This window comes from Hemicordylus capensis, chromosome 1 (genome assembly GCF_027244095.1).
Source record: "Hemicordylus capensis ecotype Gifberg chromosome 1, rHemCap1.1.pri, whole genome shotgun sequence".
Classification (NCBI taxonomy): domain Eukaryota; kingdom Metazoa; phylum Chordata; class Lepidosauria; order Squamata; family Cordylidae; genus Hemicordylus; species Hemicordylus capensis.
In genome coordinates, this window is record NC_069657.1 from 289,580,452 (window position 1) to 289,606,393 (window position 25,942).

Genomic DNA, 25,942 nt, shown 5'->3' on the forward strand with positions numbered 1-25,942 from the left:
AGGAGCACAGTGAGAAAATGGGACTGAGACTAAATGTAAAGAAGACTAAACTAATGACAACAGGTACAGCAACCAGCCTCGGAACTGATAATGAAGACACTGAAATGGTGGATAGCTTCTGCCTTTTAGGATTGACTGTCAACAGTAAAGGATCCAGCAGTCAAAATATACACCGCAGACTAACACTTGGTAGGGTTGCAATGAAGGCCTTGGAAAGGATATTAGATGCCATAACATGTCTATACCTACAAAGATTAGGATTGTTCAGACAATGGTTTTTCTCGTGACACTCTATGGATGTGAAAGCTGGACTTTGAAGAAGCAAGATAGAAAAAGTATTGATGCTTCTGAACTTTGGTGCTGGAGAAGGCTTTTGAGGATACCATGGACAGCCAGGAAAACAAACAAATGGATCATAGAACAAATCAATCCAGAATGTTCACTCAAGGCGCAAATGACCATGCTCAAACTATCATACTTTGGACACATTATGTCAAAACCCAGCTCCCTTTTAGGATCAACCAAAAGAAGTCCATCATGCTGGGAAAAGTTGAAGGAAATAGAAGAGGATGACCAGCAGCAAGCTGGATGACTCAATTATGACAACAATGAATACACCACTGAGAGATCTTAAAGGCCAAGTTAAAGACAGATCATCCTGGAGAGAACCCATCTATGTGGTCGCTAAGAGTCAACACCGACTTGACAGCACTTACTCAAAGAGAAGTACTCATATTGACTCCAAAAAGCATGTGTCAAAAATGAGGATTTATTGCAGCAGCATCTGTTTATTGGTTTCCAGCAATAAATATCCTCCTCTTTTTAAAAAACCATCCTCATATTGGCATCGCAAGAGATTTCATTTTACTAATAATTCTGAATGATAGGATATCTGATAATAAATTACAGTTCATTTTGCTAGGAATGCATCATGGGAAATCATTTCTATACTACTGGGAAGTCAAAGTACCACCTTCACTACCAGGCTACCTCTACCCTCCCCTGTGTGTGAAATATCTTACACACACACACTGTCTTTTATATGCTGGGATCCCAAACTGGCATAAGTAGCTGCTTCAGTCACGCACAGGGGCTTTCAAGCTCCTCTATTCAGTGGTGGCACCCTAAGAATCCTTCTCCCAAGGTCAGGGGGCTCTTTGGAGTGGCACCCAATAATATAAGAAGGATACTACTGGAATGCATTATTGCCCTTCTCCTTCCACACATGCTTAAGAAAAATCATGTTTTCTTCAGATAAGGATGTGTGTGTGGTAACATCACTGGAAGACTATGGGCTAGATCCCAAATCAGCACTTCTCATGGGAGGGCCTGACAAATCCGAGTCACCAGGGTGCCATGACGATGATACTCAGAGACAACTCAAGTTTTTATCACGAAGTCGATCAATCTTTTCAAGTGCCTGTTGTCTAACTCCTAAATCCAAACAAAATGTGTCAAAATCTGTATCATGGTAATGCAAATGGTAATGCAAATGTAAGGGCAGGGAGCAGAAGAAAACTGGTGGGCAGATCAGAGATTATGCATAGCCCTTCCTGACCTGCTGGTTTCCCCTTGCAGATAAACATTCTCACTCCAAAAGAACCAAATTGGTCATACTCCCTCTGTTGATTCCATGGTAAAGGTAATCCATCAGGCCGACCAAGGCTGTCTCAACTCCATAGCCTGCACTAAAGCCAGTTTGAAATGGGTCTAGATAATCAATTTCCTCCAAAACTGCCTGGAGCTGGTTAGCCACCACTCTCTCAATCACCTTGCCCAACCATGAGAGATTGCAGACTGGCCTGTAACTATCCATTGCTGAGGATACAAATCCCTTACAAATCACAGCCTCATGCAATATTCAAGAATATTACCTGGTAAACTGGAGTATCCTTCGGAAGTTTCGATACTCTTTGGAGCTTTTGGCTCTGAAACTGTTTCTGGAACAATTCCACTTTCTGAATCTGAATCAGGAATACCTGGAGGAGAAGCACTGAAGAGCTTCTCTAGCACCTTCTTTTTGAACACTGAAAATGGAACAAATACAATAATTCAGCTATTACAATTGATCATATTTATTAATGCTAGATAAACACGATGCTCATACTCTTTTTCTCAAGACACCTCAAGTGGAGAGCACTGGTTTTAGAGGAAGAAAAAAAAGCTGGTCATAATGTATATACAGGTATCTGCAGGAATGTAGCTATAATTGAGATAGGTTCAAAGAACCCAGCCACCCAGCTCCTGAGGGCCCCCCCTCCACACACACCCCAGTTTCTTCATTATCTCCCTCACTCCGAGGGGCCGCTGGGGAGACAGGGAAACACGGGCCCCTTCTCCCCTTGCTACTCCCCTGGGTATCTGCATCTTTACTGATCACACAACCATTTACAGTGTGCATTAGCCCTGCATGCGATTGCAACTGGAGCTTTCCCTCCACAGAAACAGGCTGCCTTTGATTATACAGTGATTCAATGTAGGGTTGATTCACACCATAATTATCCCATGCCAACAGTTCATTCTTGAGGACAAGCTGTGTCTGTCCATATCCTGTATCAAAATGACTGCCTCCACCAATATTTGTCAGCCCTAAGACTTGGTTCTTGGAGTGAATGCCACTAAGTGCTTTTCCCATGCAACCTCTTTAGTACAGATCCTGCCAAGTTATGGCATGATCTCTTGCATAGATACAGCTGAGTTGCAAACTTCATAACAAGTACCATATTTACCTGTATAGAAGGCACTTCTGAATTTAAGATGATGCCTTAAAATACATCAGGTTATACCTATATTCACTCAAAAGAAAGGGACTTTGAAATTAAGATCTCCCACCCCACCATATTTAACAGGAAAGAGCTGGGGGGAGGGACCTCATCTCTGATTCAGTATGAATCTGATAATAATAAATAATAAATTAAGATAGTAATAAATATGGCATTACTTTGTCCTGCGAAGAAGATAAGGAAGCTACCAGGAAAGAATGCATCTGTTGGCATTTTAAAAAGAACACTACTACTTGACACTAGCATAGAAGATTAGTTGGTATCCATGGGATAATCACTCAAAAAGATAACATTGCAATATGCTGCGATGCACATAGAATTAAAATGTCAGGTTCTTGTCTGTCTGCCTACCTACACACACAGAATTCCCATTGTGCCGCAGATTTAATGCATACACAGAGAAGTAGGGTTAGGAAACCAAGTTAAGTGCCTACCTTAGGTATTTCCATATCTGAAATGAAAAGTTAAAGTATATGCTCTCCCTACCCCAATTGGAGTTATTTTTTCCCCTCTGAAAAGGACAGAGAAGTTGGGGAAAACATGATACTCCTTATTTGAGCTACTTCTTGAAGGGGAGGTTTTTCAATGTAGCAGAGCAATGCTGGCCTTGACCAAGAAGCTATGAGGTTTCTTTGGCACCTTTGTGAAATGTAAATGTCTCTATTGTAAACCGCCCAGAGACGTAAGTTTTGGGCAGTATAAAAATATGTTGAATGAATGAATGAATAAAATGTGTATCTATGGGTTAAGAGAGCCACTGTTGTAGAGACATCATTTGTTCTTCTGTGTGTCTGTGAAAAACAGTTGCAGGGCCCCCAATCCAGATAGAAGGGGGACAGCCCTTTCCTCTCATGCTACAGTCCCAACACCAACACCTCCTGCAAGGTATTTGTTGGCAGCTTTCCTCTCAGGACAAATAGCATGGTGGGGATATATTCATTGGGACTGCAGCACAAGACAAAGCGTTAAAACCTCTCCCTACACATTGCACCTGGAGAAGGGCAAACAATGGGTTTAAAGTTGCATCTAGTTTACCCTGTGATGGAACAGGAGATGCAAGTCACTAGCGACTTCTCTTTGAACTGAGGCTTCAAAGCAGCTTAACTGAAAGCCCCATTGAAATGAATGGAACTTGCAAAGCAGAACTATCTGCTTGGGGTGGGGGATTTTTTCCCTTTGTGTATAGGATAACAGCTACTTTACATCTTATCTTTCTAGCCTCTATCATCTTACTTCTAAGTATAAGGCGATACTAGCAATTTATACTAAAACATCACAACTGGATTACAAATCAAGGGAAAAACTACACTCTTAATGAGAACACCTGGTCGAAAGCAGTTAGTGTGCAGAACCTATGGTCATAATGCCCCACCGATTCAAGCTCTTAATTTCAGGAATGTTATCTAGCCATAAGTTTTTGAGCCAGAAAGTAACATGTGTACCTTAAGGGTGACCAATCCTAAGTTCCCAACCAATTTTCAATATTGTCTAGGGACAAAATAATGACTTACAAGGTTTGTTTTTTTAACATCCCAAGTTTAAAAAACCATACTTATCTAGAAAATGTTCCTTATTGACTATTTTTTACTTCATGAAGAAACAGTTGTATTTGCTTCTTGAAAGAGTATAAATGACATGATAATTGTAAGTTACATACACTGAGGAGGCTGCAAAACTGCATCACTACAAGTGTTAAGACAAGAGCAAATAAAGCTAAAATCATAACAGACAGGAATTCCACAAGTGTGGTCACCAGTGGCAGCAGCAAATATTTTCCTAGTTCGTATTTTCCTTGCATACTCAGTGTGGTGCCACTGTCTCGAACGGACACACATGAAAGGCATCATAAGGACTCCGATACCTTCCAGGTAGAATCCTGGCCAGGACAAAGACTGTTACAGTATTGGCTTTTACAGATAGAGACTTGAAGCAGAGAGGTAGTAATTTGCCCAAGACCACAAACAACTTGCACACACAGTACTCCAACTACGTCTCCTGGGGCTAGACAATTAGAACATACTGGCTTAGCATCTGTGTGCTGTTCTGCTTCCCCTTCCCATACACACGTAAACTCTACAAGCTGAGAGGTTAAAGGAAGTGTTCGGGGGGCGGGGAGGAGAGTCCCACTCTTCAGGGTCATTGGATAATCCAATTTAAGGTGAAATGCATGTCCCCAATAAAAACTTGGGGCTGCTGCTGAAAGCAGAAGCCTGGCCCCAGATTCCCCACTTCTCTTCCATAACATGTAGTACATTACTCTGTGTCCTGATGGTATTACATTGTGTGTTTCCCCACTGCTGATCCACACCTTAGCTGGTGGAATTGCTTGTTGTTGGGACATGAGCTAAGTGTTATGCACATTACAGGTTCAGATGCAGCCCTTCATTTCTTATGGTGTCTATCAAGTAAACCTGGCCACACAAGTTTTTAAACAAAAAGTAAAATAAAAGCCGATCTCCTTCCAACATTCTCTGTCCATTTAATTTAAGCCATGGATGTTACACTTTACTACAGTTTGCCCCTTTATTTGTAAGTGATAAAAACTCAGGCTTTCCATTCAAGACCAAACATATCAAGCTGTATTCTGAAAGATGTTTTACTCCAATTTTAACTCCAGTTACTATTCTACCATGTCAAAACCATCAATAAAAGTTAGATGTGGGGGAAAAGACACAGTGAGAATACCTAATGCTACTATTTGAGTTGAAATTGCAGTGCCACCCCAAGACCCCATCCTAGGCTATAACCGGAATCGGTTCACAAACAATGTGACATGCTCATAGGAGGTGTAGAATGCATGAAGAGAAAATTAGCCCCCTGTTTTGCATTTTCACTAGAACCAATTACATAGTGCATTAAATTGCAGACTAAGTGAAGAATGCAGCAACATCTGTTTGCCTCTTTCCCTTGCTTTATTAAAGTAGCTCCAACAAGAGAGAAAAAAAACTAGGATGACCTTTACAGTATTCAATACTTCATGATGCGCTCGTTTAAAAGGCTTCATTGATTTCGTTTGGACTATCTTATGAGTGTGGGAGGGTGGGTGGGGGAGAGGATCTAAGCATGGGAAAGGAAAATCACTTACCAAGTGGCCCAAACCATGTGGCAAGTGCCATGGTAATGCTCAGCTGACCTCAGGAGTGAAGTCGACAGACAAATGACTCTTTACACTTCCACAGCCACCATGCAGAATGTTTTAAAGCAGCCACATCTCAGTTAAGTACTGATCTGCCTCCACCCTAAATGTAGATGAGTAAATATAGCTGAATCTGCCCCAATGCAATGTGCTTAACACCAAATCCCGTTCATGTTACTGACAAACAGATATGCCTCTATGCCATTTGGTTTAATTAAAAACCAAATTATGTTCATTTGGTTCTTACTGCAAAGTCCATCACAACTCAAATGCCGGCTTAACAGAAAGGCAGTAGATAACTCAGCAGAATTGGAGTCCCATGTCCACGCACATTTGTCCGGTAAGCATTTGCTAGAGCCTAACTTTTCAAGCTGTGGGGGCAGTCCTCCAAAAGGACATAAGTATAACAAGGGAGGGGATTCCTTCCTGCTCTACTGGTAAAAATTCAGCACTGAAGCCACCACTGCATACTGGCCTTAGGAGGCAGCCTTCCACAGTGGCAAGTGGAAGTTCACCATGGCAAGTGTTCCACTGCCTGCTGGCAAGGATGACAAATGCAGCAATATCCTTTGCTTCAGCTTAAAACTGGGTAAGGGATAGAGATATCCCCTCTTAGTTGTGATTTGTAACATTTTGAAGTTCAATACAACTGCAGCAAGGATCCCTGAGCACCTCTACAGCTCCTAGCTGGAGCCCACTGTTTGAGTAAAGGGAGGCAGAAGCACTCAGAGAACTGCTGGTACCATGCACTGTCTGAATGAGATGCAACTTTTCCCTCCGGTTTCAGAGCAGGAGCTGGGGATGAGGGAGGTAACAGAGGGCTGTCTCCGCTACCCAAGCAAGCCCCAATGTTTGGGTGGCAGAAGTGCCTCAAACACTTCAGCTGCCTTCTGGCAAATCAAACTCCTGCTCTGAGAAGTGGTGGGTGGACAGGGTCCCTGCAGTTGAATTGCCAATGCTGCAAGTAGACAAACAGCTGGCTACAAAGAAGGCATTGTAGAGGAAGGTTTGGATTTTTGGGACCACAGTCTATGCTACTTCCATGAAGGAATCCTGGAATCAGGTAGGGTCCACCTCATGAGGACAGGTAAGAATGTGCAACCGCCTGCCTTGTGCAGTGGAGGCCTTGCTCAGGAGGTTTTCAAACAGAGGCTGGGCAGCCATCTGTCGAGGATGTTGTTGCCGTCTTCTGCACTGAGCAGGGGGTGGGACTAGAAGATATTCAGGGTACTTTTTGACTCCAATGTTCTATTATTGAATTGCAAACATGTTCAGAAGAGAGACACTAGTGTGCAGCAGAGCCAGAGTATATAGGCAGTGCTCTGTGGAAGCGGCTTGCTTTCAGCGGCTTCTACAAGCCAAACAGCCCTCCCCAGACTTGAAGCAAGTTGTTTCTGTTCCAGGGTGGGAGAGGAGCTGGCGCAGCTTAGATGGAGCCAGTCAAAAGTGTTTGCTACTTGCCCCTTTGCAACGCCTTCTTTTTTGCAGATAAGCAATCTTCAACACTTCAAGTGAAATAAATTTACAATTATGAAGAACTAGTATAGAGCATTCTTAGTTTACTATTTTGAACATGTAGTGGTAAAAAGTGTCAGAAACTAGTAGGAGTAGGCCGAATATGACCTCTGGACTCAATACCTCTGAAAGCTCTTTAGGCATGCAATAGCATCAATGTGCAAAAGTGAAACACTTACAGAAACACATGTAGAATATTGGCAATTTATCAGCTACTTCTTGTGTCAGTTGCAAAGCTAGCATATTATTTCATGTTCAGATGTTTCAAAAGGACGACACACACACAGTGGCCACAATCTGAAAAGATAGCTACTTCAGGAATGCTCTCTTCGAAATGACCCCCCCCCTTTTTTTTTTAGTGTGGCAATTTGTTTTTGTGTATTTATGTATTTTACAGGTGTTCTTGCAGAGCAAAGGGAAAATATTTTCTACAATTCTTATCGAATGGCTGCTTGTATATGGTACACAGAATACCAACATCTTTAAAAGTAGTGAACATTTATAAGCTTAGATCAATAAGTACTTGACATCTCACAAATCAGGTGGCAATAAACAAAGTGTCTGCTAATAGCCATGACTACAGTGTCCTGCACACACACCCGAGGGTAGTTTTAGACAGATTTCCTCAGCAGCAGAAACAAACCATACAACCTGCTTCAGTGATGTTTTGCCTTTAATCATACTGCTGGAAAGTGCTAGAAATGCACCCCTTAGTTGTCACATCTGCAAGCATGACGGAGCATAATATCAACAAAGGAAGCAGACATGGGTATTCTGAACGCACGTCTAGAGCCACCCTGAGGTGCATGGAGTGAAAGGGGAAAAGTTATAAAAGTGCATTTCAGTGAGATCAAGTCAGCTTGTATTCTCCTAGCTAGTGGTTTGAATGTAATGCAATCTTGATCAAATCAGAATATGAATACATCACTTGTTAACTTATAGCAGCTTCAAGGTGGCTCATCTCTATTAGGAACAGATGAGGAAATGGAAAAAGTCACCAACTGTCTTTTCAAAGCAAGAAGTGGTGCAGTACTGAGGAAAGCAAGGAGCGCTATGGAATCCAGGAGGTTTCAAACAAGGACATCTGAAGGTTGATCCTACAGCCGGCTATACCAGCAGCTGCTACATCATGACTAATACCAGCGTAGCATAGTTGTGATCCTATATGCTCCCAGCAGCAATGTAAATAGCAGAAGAATAGCTGTAGGAACAAGCTCCAGTACTGCTATACTAACAGCTAATCATGCAGCATCCCTGGCAACTACATGCACCCCAACTCTGCATACAAAATGACACTACACATTACCCATAGACTGAAGGCATTAATCAATGCATGGCAATGGCTGGAACACCAGTGATGTCACCCAGGAGTGGCCCTTCCATGAGGCAGGGTAAGCTGGTCACCTCAGAAGCAGGGAGGAACACGGGGTGTGTGTGGAGGGTAGCAAGTGCTGGGCCCCTGCCATTGACACCTCCTGCTGTCCACTTCCACTGCCGTTCCTCACCCCACTTGGGCATGTTGTTCATTTCCCTCTCCTCCCCCTGCTGCAGTACACCTCTTCTTCCCCCACAGCTCGAGCTAGGAATTCTCCTGCCACCATGGTTTGGCTTTAGTGACATCGCTTCAGTGTACTTGCCTTTCATAATCACTGCTTTGACAACACGGCCCAAGAATGCTGAGCACTAATCTGCAGATGGCAGTGGGTTGTGGGTGGTGGTAGTGGGAGAGAATATTGTCCTTCACTTCGGGCAGCAAAACATTTTGGCCCACCCCTGCTAGCATCCACACCCCCTACCACAGACCATGCACAAAGTACACTCCCAAATAAAGCCCTCTGTTGTCGACATCTGACTCAGGGGATAAGAGGCCAGCAATGGACACATACAATCCCATTCTCTAGGGCTCCCCGAACCGGGACCTGAGCCTCCAGCAGCCCAACCAGCAGAAACCTGCCAACAACCACTCTTGCCAGAGCAGGAAGGGTTGTCTTTCCATTTCCAACAGCCAGCAACATAGTTTCTAGTTAGAAGGAGGCCCATACACAGAACCCCTAGCTCACCCCAAGTTGCGTCTCATGTCCTGCTGTGGGCCCAGTGCCCAAACGCTTACACACACGGTTTATAATACCACACACAAACATTTGTTCTGATATCTGTGCAAGAGTTACAAGCTAGTTGGAGTAAGCAAGCTTGTATACTGTATTTACTGTACAGCAAGCTTGCAGGAAACAGTTTGTCATGAGAGTTCAGAGGAAGGCAGCCATTATATGCTAAGACATCTTGATTGTGTTACAGGAAGAGAACATAGGAAGCTGCCATATACAGAGTCAGACTACTGGTCTATCTAGCTCAGTATTGTCTTCACAGACTGGCAGCAGCTTCTCCAAGGTTATAGGCAGGAATCTCTCTCAGCCCTATTTTGGAGAAGCCAGGGAGGGAACTTGGAACCTTCCGCTCTTCCCAGAGTGGCTCCATCCCCCGAGGGGAATATCTTACAGTGCTCCCACTTCTAGTCTCCCATTCATAAGCAACCAGGGTGCTGTGGCCAACATGATGGCCACATAAGACCCAGAGTTACCAATCCAAAATTATGTGAAATCCAGGCCTGTGGCTGATTCCACTTTATTAAGAAATCAATTAATGCCTGAACTCAAATGAACTGACCAGGACATGACACCCAGGTCTCATGACTTGCCTTTGGGACAGATGGTAATTACTTTGTGAAGGTAGGAGCAATCCAGCATTGTTTCTCAATGTTTGTGAAACGTGTAATCAAGAGACACAATGGCTAGGCTTTCTTTCTTGTCTCACACATATCCAAATGCTATCACTGCGGAATGTCTTTACAGAGGCAGGTTAGGAAGATTTAACTTGCTCTCAGGTAATGTCTCTGGGGGAAGCTAGGAGCTGAGCTCGCATTTCCTCTTACAGAAATTTTAAACTAGTCATTGGTCACTGCTTTGCTATCTAGTGAATTGTCTTGAAAAGACAGGGATAATCCTGTATTTCTCTGAGGAGATATTTGCAATGTAGAATTAGAAGAATTGTTTATATCCTCTTGCTGTTTTTAGAATTACATCCTAAGTAGATGTACACAAAAGAGAATTATTTAATTGCTCTTTCAAACATATAAACTTGCTTCTTCTTTCCTAACACCTTTGACTTTTAACATTCTTTAAGACCAGATGCCAGAAAGTCTGGGGACAAGAGAAGATGCCCATTTGCAAGCTCAGAGATGCAGATTTGCTTTGGGAATGTCAACAGAACAATATTCTTCCCGACAACAGTTAACAGGAGATGGAACCCAGATCCTGTTTACCCTGGACTGACCTAATATCCTGAACTGATGAATAATTAGAAGACAGGATCTAGAGTGTAACAGCAATTGACACCTTTTGTGATTCAGGAAGGATGATGATATTTTATGGAGATCAAATAAAATATAATGTTGGATAAAAGTAGTAACAGACAACCAAGTGGCCACACGGCAAATTTCTGGAAGCGGAGTGTGCACGGAGAATGCTGCCGAGGTGGCCATGCTTCTGGTTGAGTGTGCAGTTATGCCCCCCGGTGGAGGAAGGCCAAGAGATCCGTAGGCGAGAATACTACAAGACCTGATCCAACTCGAGAGTGTGGCTTTAGAAACTTTGTTGCCTAGGGAGGGGGGTGGAAGGAAACAAAAAGGGCATCTGATTTGTGAAGGTCCTTGGTGCATCTGATGTAGATGCACAAAGCTCTCCGGATGTCGGGTTTATACCATAGCTTTTCTTTGGGATGGGACGGGGAAGAGCAAAATGAAGGGAGGACAATATCCTGGATCCTATGATAGGTTGAATTGATCTTCTGGAGGAAGGTGGAGTCTAGTCTTAGGACAATGGAGTCAGTTTGGAAGGTACACAGCTCCTTACGTACGGACAGCATGCCTAGCTTAGACACCCTACGGGCGGACATAATGGCTACCAGGAATAGCACCTTGAAGGTCAATGTCTTTAGTGGAAAAGAGGCAAGGGGCTTGAAACGAGATCTGGTCAAAGCGTTCAAAACCTTGTTAAGGTTCCAAGACGGGAAACGCTGAACTGGAGGGGGAGCTACGTTGGAGGCCTCCCTGAGGAACATGGAAATATGTGGGTGAAGTGAAGAACCACCCCTATCAGAAAGGGAAATATCCAGAATTGATGCAAGCGCAGAGGCTTGGAGTCGCAGGGTGTTGGGGCGGAGACAAAGGTCCAGCCCAGCCTGTAGGAAAGCTAGCACTTCTGGGACGCTGGCAGACAATGGGTTCTTGCGATCGGTCCATGACCAGCATAGGAATGGCGCGTATGTCACTTGATAGACCCTGTTAGTGGAGGGCTGTCAAGAGGCCAGGATGGTATTTTGTACTTGCTTGGAGTAGCCCCGGGAGGCTAGTCTTAGGCATTCAACTTCCAGGCAAAGAGGCATAGCCAACCTGGGTCTGAAGGAAGAAGAGGGCCCTTTAAGAGCAGATTCGGGAGAGTGGGGAGTTGCCATGGAAGTCTGACTGATAGATTGAGAAGGTCGGGGAACTAAGGTCTGCGAGGCCAGTGAGGAGCAATGTGAATTACTTCTGCCCTTTCGAGAACCACTTTCCTGAGAATTACTGCTGTGGGAAGAAAGGCTTAAAGGAGAGTCTTCAGCCAGGGCAAAGTCAGGGCATCGGTCACTTCTGCCTTCAATCTTGTGAAGAACTGAGGGAGGAGGTGGTGGGCAGTGGACGCGAAGAGGTCTACCTGGGGACACCCAAAGTTGGACAATTTGCCTGAAGACCTCTGGGTGTAGAGACCACTCCACTGGATTGAAGGACTGTAGGCTGAGCCAATCTGCAGCTATGGAAGCCAGATTGTGTTCCGCCCACTGGAACAGGAGGTTTCCAGCATCAGGGACATGGAACAGGTGCCACCCTGTCAATTAACGTGTAATTTAATTTAGGATCCAATCAAGATAGCTCCCTTCCCACCCTCACAAAATCTGGACAGTGGAGGGGATCGCAGGAAAGGAAGGAATAGGAGGCAAAAACAAGTTAAATATTGAAGAGCTCTCTAAAAGACATGCCAGCTTGAGCAAGACAGAACTGGAACTGGGTTTAGGAGGCGGCTTCCAACAGGCAATTAAACCACATGATCCAGTCCTGTCTCGAGCATGCCCAGTGCACAACCCTATCTGATGAGCTCCAACACAGAGGAAAATGGCATGTTGATCTTTGCCTTTGGTCACTGGTAGTTCTGCTCCATGTACCCAGTCTCTAGTTTTACAAAAAGCAATCAGTTGTGGCGTTTGGACAGTAAATGCAATAGCGTATTTGATGTCTACCCACAGAGGTAACTGTACTCTCCACTGCCTTCACTAATAGATAGTGACAGCTCACCTGCATTTGAGGGTTTGCAGCCAACATAATTTTCTTGCTGCACAGCACATGCTTAACCTAAGTCCTTTTTGTAGGAGATATTGCAACATTCTGTTGAGCAGAGGAGGCTTATTAAGCCAGTACACAAGTTTCCCCTATTTTGTGGTGGAGGAGCACAAGTCAGACACATTCTATCTTTACAGGAACCGTAATTTAAAGCATGAGGTGAGTCCAAAGAAGAAACAAATGGTGAATCTGAGGTAGAGCCATGAGTGACACAATAGCAATAGCACTTACATTTATATACCGCTCTATAGCCGAAGCTCTCTAAGCGGTTTACAATGATTTTAGCAAGAGACAATGGTGACCCAGGAGACACAGAAGACACACGGATTGATGGTGTCTTGATCTGTTATAAGAAAATTCTTGCCAGGGGGCAGTATGCTGATCACACTTTGCAAAAGTAGATAAAAGGGACAAAGGACAGGATGTAGCATTGTTCTGTTCAAAAGTGAGGAGCGGACCTCTTCTTGGACAAAGGCTAGGGAAGGTCTGAAAGACCCGTGTAAGAAGATGCAAAATGCACACATCAAATATAATCTTTTATGTCTTTTTAGGTGGCTAAAATGTAAACAAGCTAGCCATTAACATACTCGTTAGCAAAGAGATGACCTGTTACTTTCTTATCACTCCTTCCTTAGGAGGTGCTATACTGACCTGATCCACTGTGCAAACACAGGGAGAATACTGGGCTGATTCCTTAAAATAATAGCTCTTGATTAAATCATGTCTACTCCAGCTTCCCACCTGGAAGTAATCAGGGGGGTGACAGCATGGGGAAGTTCTCCTGCAGTCCTGGGCTTTTGAATCTGACCTAGGAGTTCTTTCGGTCTCCATCACACTTTTTAGAAAGCATGTTAAATCTGGGCTATTTACCCAGGCTTTTATATGACTGTCTCTACTGCTGCTTCTTTGTATTTTGTACAGTTCTTAGGTTTGCATTTTAAATCTTTTTAGTCAGATTTGTTTTATATTTTAGCTTAATATTTTAATTGTGTCATTTTTATAGTCTTGTTTTTAATTTGTGTGTGAACTGCCTTGGGATTGTTTTAATGAAAGGTGGTATACAAACTTAACAATATAAATGAATGAATGAATGAATAAATAATAAATTTCTCCCATGCTACATGCCAAAGTAACATGCCCTTTGAATTAGCTACAGGCAAAACATAACGGAGAGCCCACAGTCCTGTAAGATCCGAAGTGCAAACAGTGGTAACTACAGGCTTGTAGTTCCAAATATAGAGGGAGGCTGCTTAGGGCCCCTGAGTCAGGGGAGCACTGAACAAGCTCTCTTTGGAACAATGTGCAGTTGAGATTCTTGATCAGTGTTGGTGTCTGGACTCCCAAGGAAGGACTTTTAAGGGTCCAGTGAAGACGAGGGTTATTCATCCACTCTTTTGTTGTTCTTTTGGCTTTCCCTGGTTGATGGACATTTCTGCAAAGTGCTCCCTTTCCAAAATATTCCAGTTGTGTGTTCCTAATTCTGTGGATATTGGAAGACAGAGTACTGTGCCCTCCTCAAGTTGCCTATCTCAATATACAGTAAGCAATCTTCATTTCCTTGTTGAGACTTGGCAACTGGCTGCAGAGGTGGTCCAAATCCTAATTTCTGTCCTCCACTGTGGTGCTGGGCAGAGTGCCTGGGGTTCTCCAGTGAATTCATTTAAGATTATTTCATTTACTCCACCTCTTTTGCGGACAATGTTAAATCATCATTGGGAGCAGGTCTGATCAGCAAGCAAGTAAAGGGTCTGGACTAAGCTCTGCTTCTCCCCAACCCACACTCAGCAACACCTCAAGCTCCAGTGTGCTGCCAACACAGGCCCATAGTCTGCACAAGAGTGGCACTATAGCTTCCTAATGCCAACATAGCGTTGGGTTGTGCTAGTACAGGGGGATTTAGGAGCGATCCTATTCCCACACAGTGGGGTCTATGTTAGGAACAAGAGCATGGAGAGCAGGAGAATCAGTAATCAAAAGTACAGTATGAATAACTAAAATAAAGCAATGTGGAACATCTATTTTTGGCAAATCATGTTGTGACAGATAGCTAGATTAGCTATCAAGAATTAATCACTGAAGTAACATGAGTGGCATAAAGGACAAACAGGCACAGAATAAAGAGGGGGGAAATGTGCCCAAGAAGTAAGCCTGAGAACCACTAAATGAAGAGGTAGAGGGGTACCCAAATCTACCTGCATTACCATATTATGTACTCTCAGGGTAGGTTCAGTTGAGCATTTCCCCTGAGAGCTAAAGTAATTTTTGCTCTCATCTTGTAAGGAGACAAGATTCAGCCTCACCAGAACTACCACAATCAGAGCTTGAAGGGATCGAAGACCAAGGGGAGAATGCTGTACCTTCATATCTCTGAAGGGGAATGGCTGTACACTTATAAAACACTGCTTGGTTCAGCTTGCAGGGAGAAGGGGGCAGGCAAGCAAAGCCAGCATTGCTCCCACTCACCAAGACCGTTCCATTTTGAACAGCATCAGATCAGATTGACAACAGCCCAGTTATTCTCACAAAACCATCTAGAATGAGGCCATGCAAAAGATGTTATGAAGTCATAAGCAAACCCATATAAAAGCCTTCAAAGTCAGGATTAGTACATTCATGTTGGCGCTTTCTCCTCTTCACCTAGTTCCATATGGGCCACCTCACAATTGACCCGGGCGTGGGGGGGAAGCAAGAATCTGAAGAAGAGACCCCAAGTGAACAGTAGTACACCAACAAAATATTCACATATCTATAAGAAGTTCACAAAGCAGCACTGAAAAATCAAAACAGAATAAAATAAATCTTTAGAAGGCAACACGTTCTAGGCCAGCATTTGCAGAAAAAATCAGTCTCGGATATAAAGGTTGTCCTACTCTTAGTAAAGGAATATTACACTGAGCTGAAAATGCTGTACAGCTGTGAGAATTACATAAACTGAGATCCAAAGTAGGTCAGAATAGCTTCTCTTTCCTCATTATGTAGGACGACAAGTTTTCCTCCAAGTACTTTTACATGCAACACACAAATTCCAGAACTGGACAGTGCACACACAGACTGCAAGCACCCTTCCTGTACTGTGCCTCTCAAATGGTTGGCTATTGTCTAGTCTCATACATTTTGTTTTGCAAGCAAGTGCCATTTTACCTCTTCTCTGGAAAAAGAGAGATCTGCTCTGCTTTTTGAAAGTACTGAGGATGAAACAGCATGACAAGGATCAGCCTTGCAGGCAGAATAAAATGAAGATGCTATCTTTCATTGGAAGGCCTGTGAGCTAGTAGTGGCTCCCACTGACTCAAACTGCAGCTTCCTATCTAAATGCATACTGGACTTCTGCAAAGCTCTAGCCAAAGTCAAATATCCACATAGTCTGCCTGGTACCGAGGGAGGTGACTTTTCCAATCATGAACTGCTGTGCTTAAACCAGGACTGCTGGGTCTCTTTTAAGAAAAAGAGAGCCCTGTTGAGCCCCAGTGCCATCTTGGAAGGCAGGCATGTTGGGAAGTGTAGTTCTTCCCATTGCTTTTCTCCTCATGCTGTATGGGGAAAGCACTGGGAAGAACTACCAGAGTTGGTTTGATTTAAATCTTGATTTAAATAGCTTCACAGTGATTTGATGACTAAAATTGCAATTTAAATCAGTAGTTGGGAAGATTCTGTTTAATAATTTTCTAATAAAAGTACATTTTTGTTTTCTAATATAACCTTAATACATATTCAGAGATGTAGATTTCATCTCAGAATGCTCCTACTCAAATTTTTTGATGTCCACTCAGTTAATTATAGGTCCAACTCAGGTTGAATAAGGAAGGCCCCATTCTAAAAGCACATGCACACACACTGCCTTGAGACTGCTACCCAGAACAAACTCATTCCGCACACAGATGAAAAATATTGGAGAGAACACTGGTAGGTACATACTTGTTACAATGGTGTTTCATTCAGGCAACTAGGCCTTGCATTTATTTGTTTCACTCTTTGCATTTTGCATGCATGCCTATCTTACCCACAGATACAGGAACTTCATTAAAATATTCCCAAATAGGGTCTCTTTTACAGCCTGCTGCCATGATAGGTGTTTTCCTTCTACAGTGGATAATACACTCAGAAAAGGTTTCTTCAGAACTGTATGAATATGTTCTGTTCACTTTTGGTTTCACTTTCTATTCCCCATCCCCTCCCTTATCTCTTGTATTTATATCCAGACTCCTCCTCGCTCAAATCTACTCCACGCCCCCTCCAAATCCTCCATTCATTCATTGACCTTCTTTGCCTTTGTACTGAGGTCAGGGGGTTGGGGCAAGGGTTTGACTGTGTGTGTGCTTCATGAATACCACCTGCAGAATAGGATAGATAGGCCTGTTATCTCTCATCCTCATATACTGCTGTTAAAATGTTCATGATGATATCTATGACCTAGGTTGTCTTTTCATGAATTGTTAAAAATTTAAAGCAATAAAATCCTATTTTATAGCTGGGCGATTTACAATTTTAAAACACAAACAATTAAGACATTAAATTGGTTTAAAATAGTTTAAAATATAGATAAAAATAATTTTGAAACTGTTATATAGTGTCTCAAGCTATATGAACTTCATAACTAGAGTCAGGAGCAAACAGTGGGCATGGAAGGCAGACGTGTGCTTAAAATTAAGGAACAGGGTGTCACAGGGGCATATGCTCAGCCCAGGAATCTGTTGACAGCTTCAAAACTGAACTCGCAGTCCTTTCACATACAATTTCACAAAAATCTACTCTTGGTTTTCCTCCCAAACATTCTTTGTTCCAGCCATCTAATTTGGAGATGGCAAACCCTTTTTTTCTTCCCATGGTTAAAATCTATCAGTAGGTCTTAGTATACCTTTCTCCCACCCTTGCTATACAGAAGCTGGCAGGGCTCTGCCATGAGATGGCCTCAGGCAACAATGGCACCTCCCAGCATAGATATCATCACACCTGTCTGCTGCTGCTGTTGCCCCCACCTTGTTTCTGTTGCCGCCACCCACATCTCTGGGCCTTCTCCACTTGTCAGCCTCACTCCCTGCTGGGCTTGATGCCAGCACTCTTCCACCTCGCTGGTCATATTTTGGGAGGAGATAACGTAGACAGGTTTGTTGCTGGAGACACAGAGTGGGAGAGAGAGCACACACTGGAGCAGTGGAATGAGAAGAGGACAGCGGACAAAGCTGTCTGGCCAGCCTATACCACCAAGCAGCAGTCAGATGATTAATTTCTTTGTGGGAAGAGGGGTGGTATCAGGCCAGCATCAGTGCCAGCTCCAACTCAGCACTGGGCTCCAGCCCAGGGGGGCGGGGCCAGCAGAGTGACAAACGTCGTCGTTCACCTCGAACAGCAAATGGTCTCCACATCAGAAACAACTAGAATCTCAGATGGAACATTCCCAATCCTCCCAGGCTACATCGTGTAAATATCTCCATACATACCCTAAGTTCAGGACACAGGCGGACAAACCCCAAATGCCAGCTTGCCCCTGCGCCTAGGTATTTAATCATGGTGCCTGGAGAAAGCTGGCTCAATTATTGCTTCATGGCAATACTGACCCCTGGGTAGACCCTGCTGCAGTCGTGCCTTCCCCCCAGTACTGCACTTTCATGTGCCCCCCCTCCCAGATTAAAGTGCTGGGGAGATGGAGGCGGCAATGGATGGGCAGGCAAACAAACTTCAGCAGCAGTAGTGCTAGCGCCAATGGGTCATAGAGTAAGGGGAGCCAGAAGAGCAGTCCTAGAAACAGTGGTAGTGGCAGCAGGAACCAGTGCACACCCAGGGCGGGGGAGGGGATTTCTTACTTCCACTTAAAACAGAGCTGCACAACTTTGGCCCTCCAGCTGTTGTTTGCACTGCAGCTCCCATCATCTCCTACTACTGGCCAGTGTGGCTGGGAATGATAGGGGTTATAGTCCAACAGCAGGTGGAGGAGAAGGCCAAGGTTGTGTAGCCCTGACTTAAAACAATAATTCTTTTGTTGAAGCTGAGACAGATCAGCATAAGAGAGCTTAAGAACAGCCCTGCTGGATCAGGCCCAAGGCCCATCTAGTCCAGCATCCTGTTTTGCACTGTGGCCCACCAGATGCCCCTGAAAAGTCACAGGCAGGAGTTAGGGATGTGCACGGAACCTCTGCTAGGCAGTTTGAAGCTGGCGGGGGTGCCTCTTTAAGGGCAGGGGAGGGTGCACTCACCCCTCCTGCTGCTTCCCCCCCCCCCTGGCCAGCACTGGTATTTTGAAGTTTGCTTGCTTGCCCATTTATTTATTATTTATTCGATTTCTATACCGCCCTTCCAAAAATGGCTCAGGGTGGTTTACACAGAGAAATAATAAATAAATAAGATGGCTCCCTGACCCCAAAGGGCTCACAAACTAAAAAGAAACATAAGATAGACACCAGCAATAATACTGGAGGTTTTATGCTGGGGGTGGATAGGGCCAGTTACTCTCCCCCTGCTAAATAAAAGAGAATCACCAGGATAAAAGGTGCCTCTTTGTCAAGTTAGCAGGGATTATGCATTGTGTGAAAAAGTACCTCCGTTTGCTGCTTCTAAATTTCCTGGCAATCAATTTCATGGGATGACCCCTGGTTCTAGTGTTATGTGAGAGGAGGAAGAATTTCACTTTTGCCACACCATGCATGATTTTATAGACCTCTATCATGTCTCCCCACAGTTGTCTTTTTTCTAAACTAAAAAGCCCCAGATGTTGTAGCCTTGCCTCATAAAAAAGGTGCTGTAGGCCCCCAGTAATCTTGGTTGCCCTCTTCTGCACCTTTCCCAGCTCTACAATGCCCTTTTTTAGATGTGGTGACCAGAATTGTACGCAGTACTCCAGGTGTGGCCGTACCATAGTTTTGTATAAGGGCATTATAATATTAGCAGTTTTATTTTCAGTCCCCTTCCTAATGATCCCTAGCATGGAAATGGCCTTTTTCACAGCTGCTGCACATTGGATCAACACTTTCAATGAGCTGTCCACCACAACCACAAGATCCCTCTCCTGGTCAGTCACCAACAGCTCAGATCCCATCAGCGTATACTCGAAGCTGGAGTTTTTCATCCCAGTGTGCATCATTTTACACTTGCCAGATGTGATGTGAACATTTCCCCCATGCCTTTCATCCACCGCCCTCATGTATTATTTTTAAAGCCTTTGAGAGGTGCATGCATAAATAATGCACTTTCAAAATAGGATATGTATTTAGCAAACTTTTTTTAAGTATGAGAAAACCTCCCCCTCCCTCCATATATTATATTGGCACTAGTCATCCTGACTAGGATATTCAGAGATAGAACAGAAACAGAACTACTTCGGACAAATAAGGATTTTATTAAACAATTCTAAGTAGGTTACTTGTAAAGGGGATAGGAGTCCTATTCACACATTACGTTTAACTCATGTCCAATCTATGCACAATGTACACATATATAATTGTTCACATGTTATGCTGAACAAACATTAAATAGTACACTTCCTATCTGCATCATGCATTTCAGAGGGCCTGTGCCCAAGTTCACTGGTACGTGTGTACAACAACAAATATTTATATATCGCTTTTCAACAAAAGTTTCCAAAGCGGTTTACATAGATAAATAATGAATGAATGAATAAAGATGGATCCTTGATGGCCCTGAGCCATTTTGGAAGGGCGGTATACAAATCAAATAAATAAATAAAATAAATAATCCTTCTCCCCAAAGGGCTCACAATCTAAAAAGAAACATGATAGACACCAGCAACAGTCCCTGGAGGTACTGTGCTGGGTGTGGATAGGGCCAATTCCTCTCTCTCTCTGCTAATACACATGTTTGTGTGCACAGACATATAAACATGTACGTGCATACAGACACCCGATTATTTGATTAGGGCTAATGAAATGCCAATTTACTCTTTTCTCTCCCCCACTACACACACACACGATCCAAGTCCAATATTTTTTCAAGTGCCCATTATCTGGCCCCTAAGTTTTGGGGCTGGCTCCTAGATCCAAAGGAAGTATGTCAAGGCCTGATTTAGAGGGCTCAATCTCAGATTCAGTTTTATCTAAAATATCCCGAGAACTCAAGTTCCAGACTTGCTCCCCTGAAGAGTAAACAGATTCACTCCAGAATCTTGCTCACCTCTGCTTGAGATATCAACATTGCCTTGACTTATGCTCTTATCAAGATGTGCTTATTCTTAGCTATTATATCCTACTAGCTAACCTCACACAGAGCATCTGTGCGCTCTTCAGGGCCGGCAGTTACCTCTCCCACCACTTCTGCCCCAGTCTCCGGCCACCTCCATGGCTGGGCCCAGGCTGCTGGGCCCAGGCTGCCGGGCCGAGTGCCCCCTCTGCGGCTGAGACTGTGACCGCTGCTTGCCTCCACGGCTGGGCCCACGCAGCCTCCGGCCTCCTGGGTGCGCCTCAGCCAATCAGGCGCCTCCACTGCTCAGCCAATCAGCTGGGTGCTGGGACACACATTCCAAGGCACACCCAGGAGAATTAAATATATAGATCCCTCTTGCATGCTGGATCTCAAGGCAATGTACATGGGGTACCAAGGCAGACTCTCAACAGGCACTAGCCAGATCAAGGAGTGATTACCTTCAACAATGGGGCTCTAACTATTCTGGCTCTCAAGAGAAGAGAGCTGGTCTTGTGGTAGCAAGCATGACTTGTCCCCTTAGCTAAGCAGGGTCTGCCCTGGTTGCATATGAATGGGAGACTAGAAGTGTGAGTACTGGAAGATATTCCCCTTAGGGGATGGAGCCACTTGGGGAAAAGCAGAAGGTTTCAAGTTCCCTCCCTGGCATCTCCGGGATAGGACAAGATTTTTTTATTGAACCAACAAACTACCAAAGCATACAGTACGTTGCCAGGATAGGGCTGAGAGAGATTCCTGCCTGCAACCTTGGAGAAGCCGCTGCCAGTCTGTGAAGAAAATAATATAGACCAAGGGTCCGCCTCGTATATGGCAGCTTCCTATGTTCCTATTCTGTGGTCCTTTATGGGGTCCAGACCAAACCCTGGCTAGCACATGACCACGTAACAAGTACAACTTTCCATTCACCAGCACTCACTCACTCGGACGCCCAACAACCCTCTTTGCTAACAGTTCTGCCAAAGCCTCTTCTCCTCCACGTTCTTTTGCTCACGCTTCAGTTCAGCCCCGCCGCGCTGGAGCCTAACTTCTGAAGAGGAGGAGAGGGGAGCCCTCAGCGGGACACGCCACGCTTCCCCAACGCTCGCAGCTTCTCCACGACATAGACCACCGAGGAACAACCCCACAGCACAGCAGCAGCACCCCTTATTCGTAGCATTTTCCTCTGCTAAGCTCACTGCCACTGCGCAGAAGTCCGTCCGCCTGCCAGGCTCGGCATCTCCCGAGGACCCTGCAAGCCACCTACACCCAATCACTCCTCCTCTCCTTAGCAGCTTCCTCCCAACGGATCCCCCACCCCTTAAGTTCAGCCTTTAGGATGGGTCTGTTGCCAGTGGGGTCCCCCCCCCACTCAAGAAGTCACTCCCCCCAGCCCTAGGCTCACCTCCGGGGCACACCCCACCACAAGCCTGCGACGCAAGCAAAGGCTCAAACGCCGCCAGCACAGCGTGGGCCGCTTTCTTCTCCACCACTGCAAGCAGCAAGCAAACTCGGGCTATTTCGGAAGCCGAGGCGATGCCCCCACACATACTGTGCTGCCATTACTGGCAGGGTCTTTCTATACGGAGAAACTTAAAAGCCCTTCTTTGCCGCCTCCAACTCCGCGTTCGCTTTGAGCGCATTGTGGCCTCACCTTCCGTCCTCTTGCTAAGGGCCATGGGATCTCTCGGAGGCTCCCCTGGCTCGAAACACAGCGCTCGTCGTCACCCACGCCTGCTCAGCACGCCTTGTCCGGCTCGGAGGGAGCTGCACAGTGCACACACTCTCCCAACTCTGTCCCACTCCCCGCTTCCTCCTTCTAGCCAGGCGTGTCTGTCAGCAGGGAAGCTGGTGCCCTATTGGCTCTGGAGGCAAAGAGCGGGGCGGTCCCAACGCGGGCATTCGAATTGCGGAGCAGACCTTCTCTCTATGGCTGCTGCGCCGAAGACTTCCTCTGTGCCGCGCCTGCTGAGTGCGGCTGCGCAGGGCGTGAGACTTCTGGCTCGAGGGTGGTTTTGACAGCGGTAGCAGCAAGCAAGCTCAGCACTCAGTCGCTTCAGCAGCAGCAAGCAGCGCCAGCGCATGGACAGCGCGACGGGAGTTATCAAGCGGCGGTGCAGTTACTTTAGTGTGTGGTGTGCGTGCGCGAGTGTGTGAGATACACATACAAGGGGGATAATGTTATACACACGCCTCTGCCTCTTCTTTTCTTCATTCACCACCACCACCACCACCTTCTCCTCCTCCTCCTCCTGCCCCGGCTTCTCCTTCACCTGACTCGCTGAGCCCAGCATGCAACTCAGTATCTGCTAAATGAATAATGCATTAGAATGTCAGCGCTGAAAAAGGTAAGGGGTTGAAATGGTGGACAGCCAATGGTAGAGTCCCAGGAAGAAAATTAATGTGTGTGGATGGGGAGGGGGCTGTTGAGCGCTGATCCCGGGCCCCCACAGTACAGCCTGTGGGTTAAAAGGAAGCGAGGTATTGGGAGAGAGAGACTTCGGCTTGTAAACCACCCTGGCTAGTGCTGCGTTAGCACTGCATGCAAACTGTGTGTGTGTGTGTGTTTCTCTGTGTGTGTGAGGGGGCACTGAGGAGGAGATGGAAAGAACTGGTCGGATTCCAGCTACTCCTGGGATTGAGTCATGGGAGGGGGGGGAACTATGGGAGACTACCAGGGGCTAGATGACTGCTCCTGCTGCTGCTGGGATTTGTCTTGGTGTGAATTACATTTACATCTGTGTTGGGCTGCTTGCAGTGATCGCGTGATGGGTCCACCTGGGGTTTGTTTCAGTCAAATGGTCGGGGGTGCACCTACTTTGACACGGCTTGTCTTGAGAGGTTCAATCAGGCTGGCAGGAGACCTTTTTTGAGCTGGGGGTGCATGGATCTGCTACTACGGGGCTTGCTTCTTTCCTGCCTTGGGGTACAGCTGAGCTGGTGGTGATGGAGTGGTGGGGCTTCAGTAGTTTCAGCGGCGGCTGGGCTGCAGTTATTTCAGTAATGGGGGGCATGGTGCGTGGGGTGCAGGCACTGCTGCTGGGATTGTTCCTGTCTTGAGGCGGGGTAGAGCTGCTGGCGCTGCTGGCCCGGGTTTCCTGGCTGCGTGGGTACAACTTGTATCGGGGGCATGGGAAGGCGGGAGGGGGGTGCTTCTTTTAGGAATATTCGAGGGGTGCTTCTCACAGCAGGGTGTGGATAGGGCAGCTGGGGTTTTCGCAGCAGTATTCCGAGAGAGAGGCTGTTATGTCACTATTGGAGAAGACCGGGGTGGCGGGTGAGGGGGTCCATGTAAGAGGAGTACATAGGGAGCAGAGGCGGCAGGAGCTGAATGGAATGGCTGAGGAGGTATTGGGGTGAAAGTATAAAGTGAGGGAGGGTCGTCTCTAGTTCTCCCGACCTTCATGCTGGGGAGCGACTGGATATGTTGAGGTAACTCGTGTGTGGGTGTTGGGCTGGGGAGGGGCTCCGGGCACTTAGAATGAAGATTGGGAGAGGGTGACGGTATGGGAGCGGTGGAAAGGGACGGGAGTCCCTCAAAATTAATTTGGGGAAATGAGAGCTTTAAAGTGGTCTCTCTCTGTGTGTGTGTCTAATCATCCAGAATTAATTTGTGGGAGACTGGCTGAGGGTGTTAAGGTGTGTGCATGCGTTGAGTCCCTAGCATTGGGGAACGACAAAAGATGCTGAGGTAGCTCATTTATGGGGTCTTTATGAGGGAATGGACGTATAGAGATGGTAGTATGTTTGAGGAACGAAAGTGGGATCTCTAGTCAATCCAGAATCTATTTGGGAAGGGCGTTGAAGTGATAAATACACGTCTGTATGTGAAATGGTCTTTACCAACATAATTTGCGGGGACTGGCTAAGCGTGTTGAGAAGCGCGCGGGAAGCGGGGCGTCTCTTCATCCAGAATTCATACGGGGGAACTACGGGGGTGCATATTTGGAGTTTTCTGGTCCCCACAAACTAACAAGAGGGCATGCAAGTTGCGGTCGGACTAGTATAGCGTAGCCAACTCGGTTCAACCCAAACGAATGCGAGGGGTGCCCACACTGAGAGTGCTGAGGCGAGAGGGGACGTGGTGGTGCGTGCGCGGTCTATGTTCCCTCGCTGGGGCTGCTGCTGCTGCTGTCCAAGGTCCTCGTGCAGGAGCTACGCGCCCGATGGCTCGGTTGAGTTATAACAGCGGAGTGCCGTCCACTGCTGCTAGGCTGCGGGCTGGCGCTCGCTTTCCCACCTACGGGCTTTCGCCTGCGCCGAGGCTGCGGAGCGGAGGCTCTTTGTGCGGTCGACTCTGAACCTAGGGTTGGGGCTGCAGCCCCAGGTTCACTTCGGGGGCTTGCAGAGCAGACTTAGAAACTCCGTGGTTCCGCAGGTTCATCATAAGGCACCACAAGGCGCTTGCTCGAGTCTTTCTCCTAAACTGGGAATGGTGCAGTTCAGCGGAGCCAACCCGGAGCCCGGGGTAGAAAGGAGAGTTATGGTGGGCTCTTAAGAATCCGAGAGCAATTCCCTCCCCACAGAGGCAGAGAGAGAGAGAGAGGCACACACGGCGCGGGGGGGGGGGCGGATTCGCCCCCCTCCCCCAGACAGGCAATGTTGGTGAAGCGTTTCCCCCGCTCTTAAATCTATATATAAATTAACGAACAAGTCTGTGTTTGAGGAACACGAGAAGGGTTGCTTCGTGAAAATAAAACTGCTGGATAACTGTCAGTAGACTGGGTAGAAGCTATTAGTAGCCGCCTCCTTTCCCTCCTACCACCACCACCTCCTCTTCTCTCTCAAACAGAATGCAGGCTTCTGCGCCTGCTGTTCCCTTAGCGATGCCAGCAAGTGACGGGTACGAATCCTGCGAGAGGAAAAGGACTTGGGGGGGCGGGGAGCGATGTAACTATAATTGAGCGGATGGGTTCAAAGACCCCCCCAGCTCCTGAGCCCCCACCCCAGCACCAC

The 25,942-nt window shown here is 46.0% G+C and overlaps 2 protein-coding genes across 17 annotated transcripts in view; one reads left to right on the forward strand and one right to left on the reverse strand.

The window, feature by feature from the left end:
* The window catches only part of ERICH1 (glutamate rich 1), a 204,651-nt gene extending 181,592 nt beyond the window's left edge, over window positions 1-23,059 (reverse strand). For 7 of the 12 annotated variants that reach the window (XR_008313879.1, XR_008313882.1, XR_008313881.1 and 4 more), the window contains exons 1-2: window positions 22,641-22,985; window positions 1,875-2,027 (exon numbers count right to left, since the gene is read on the reverse strand). Coding sequence is in view for 6 of the 12 variants with exons in the window: in XM_053286156.1 (XP_053142131.1) it covers window positions 1,875-2,027; window positions 22,641-22,665 (178 nt within the window). In the remaining 6 variants the exon portion in view is untranslated. Of the gene's footprint in view, window positions 1-1,874; window positions 2,028-22,640 lie in introns of all 12 variants that reach the window. The other 5 variants (XM_053286158.1, XM_053286154.1, XM_053286155.1 and 2 more) reach the window with 4 other exon arrangements.
* Window positions 22,772-25,942, forward strand: part of DLGAP2 (DLG associated protein 2) — a 691,732-nt gene continuing 688,561 nt past the window's right edge. For 4 of the 5 annotated variants that reach the window (XM_053286136.1, XM_053286148.1, XM_053286135.1 and 1 more), the window contains exon 1: window positions 22,772-23,334. Coding sequence is in view for 2 of the 5 variants with exons in the window: in XM_053286135.1 (XP_053142110.1) it covers window positions 23,317-23,334 (18 nt within the window). In the remaining 3 variants the exon portion in view is untranslated. Of the gene's footprint in view, window positions 23,335-24,283; window positions 24,419-25,942 lie in introns of those variants that run through there. The other variant, XM_053286141.1, reaches the window with a different exon arrangement.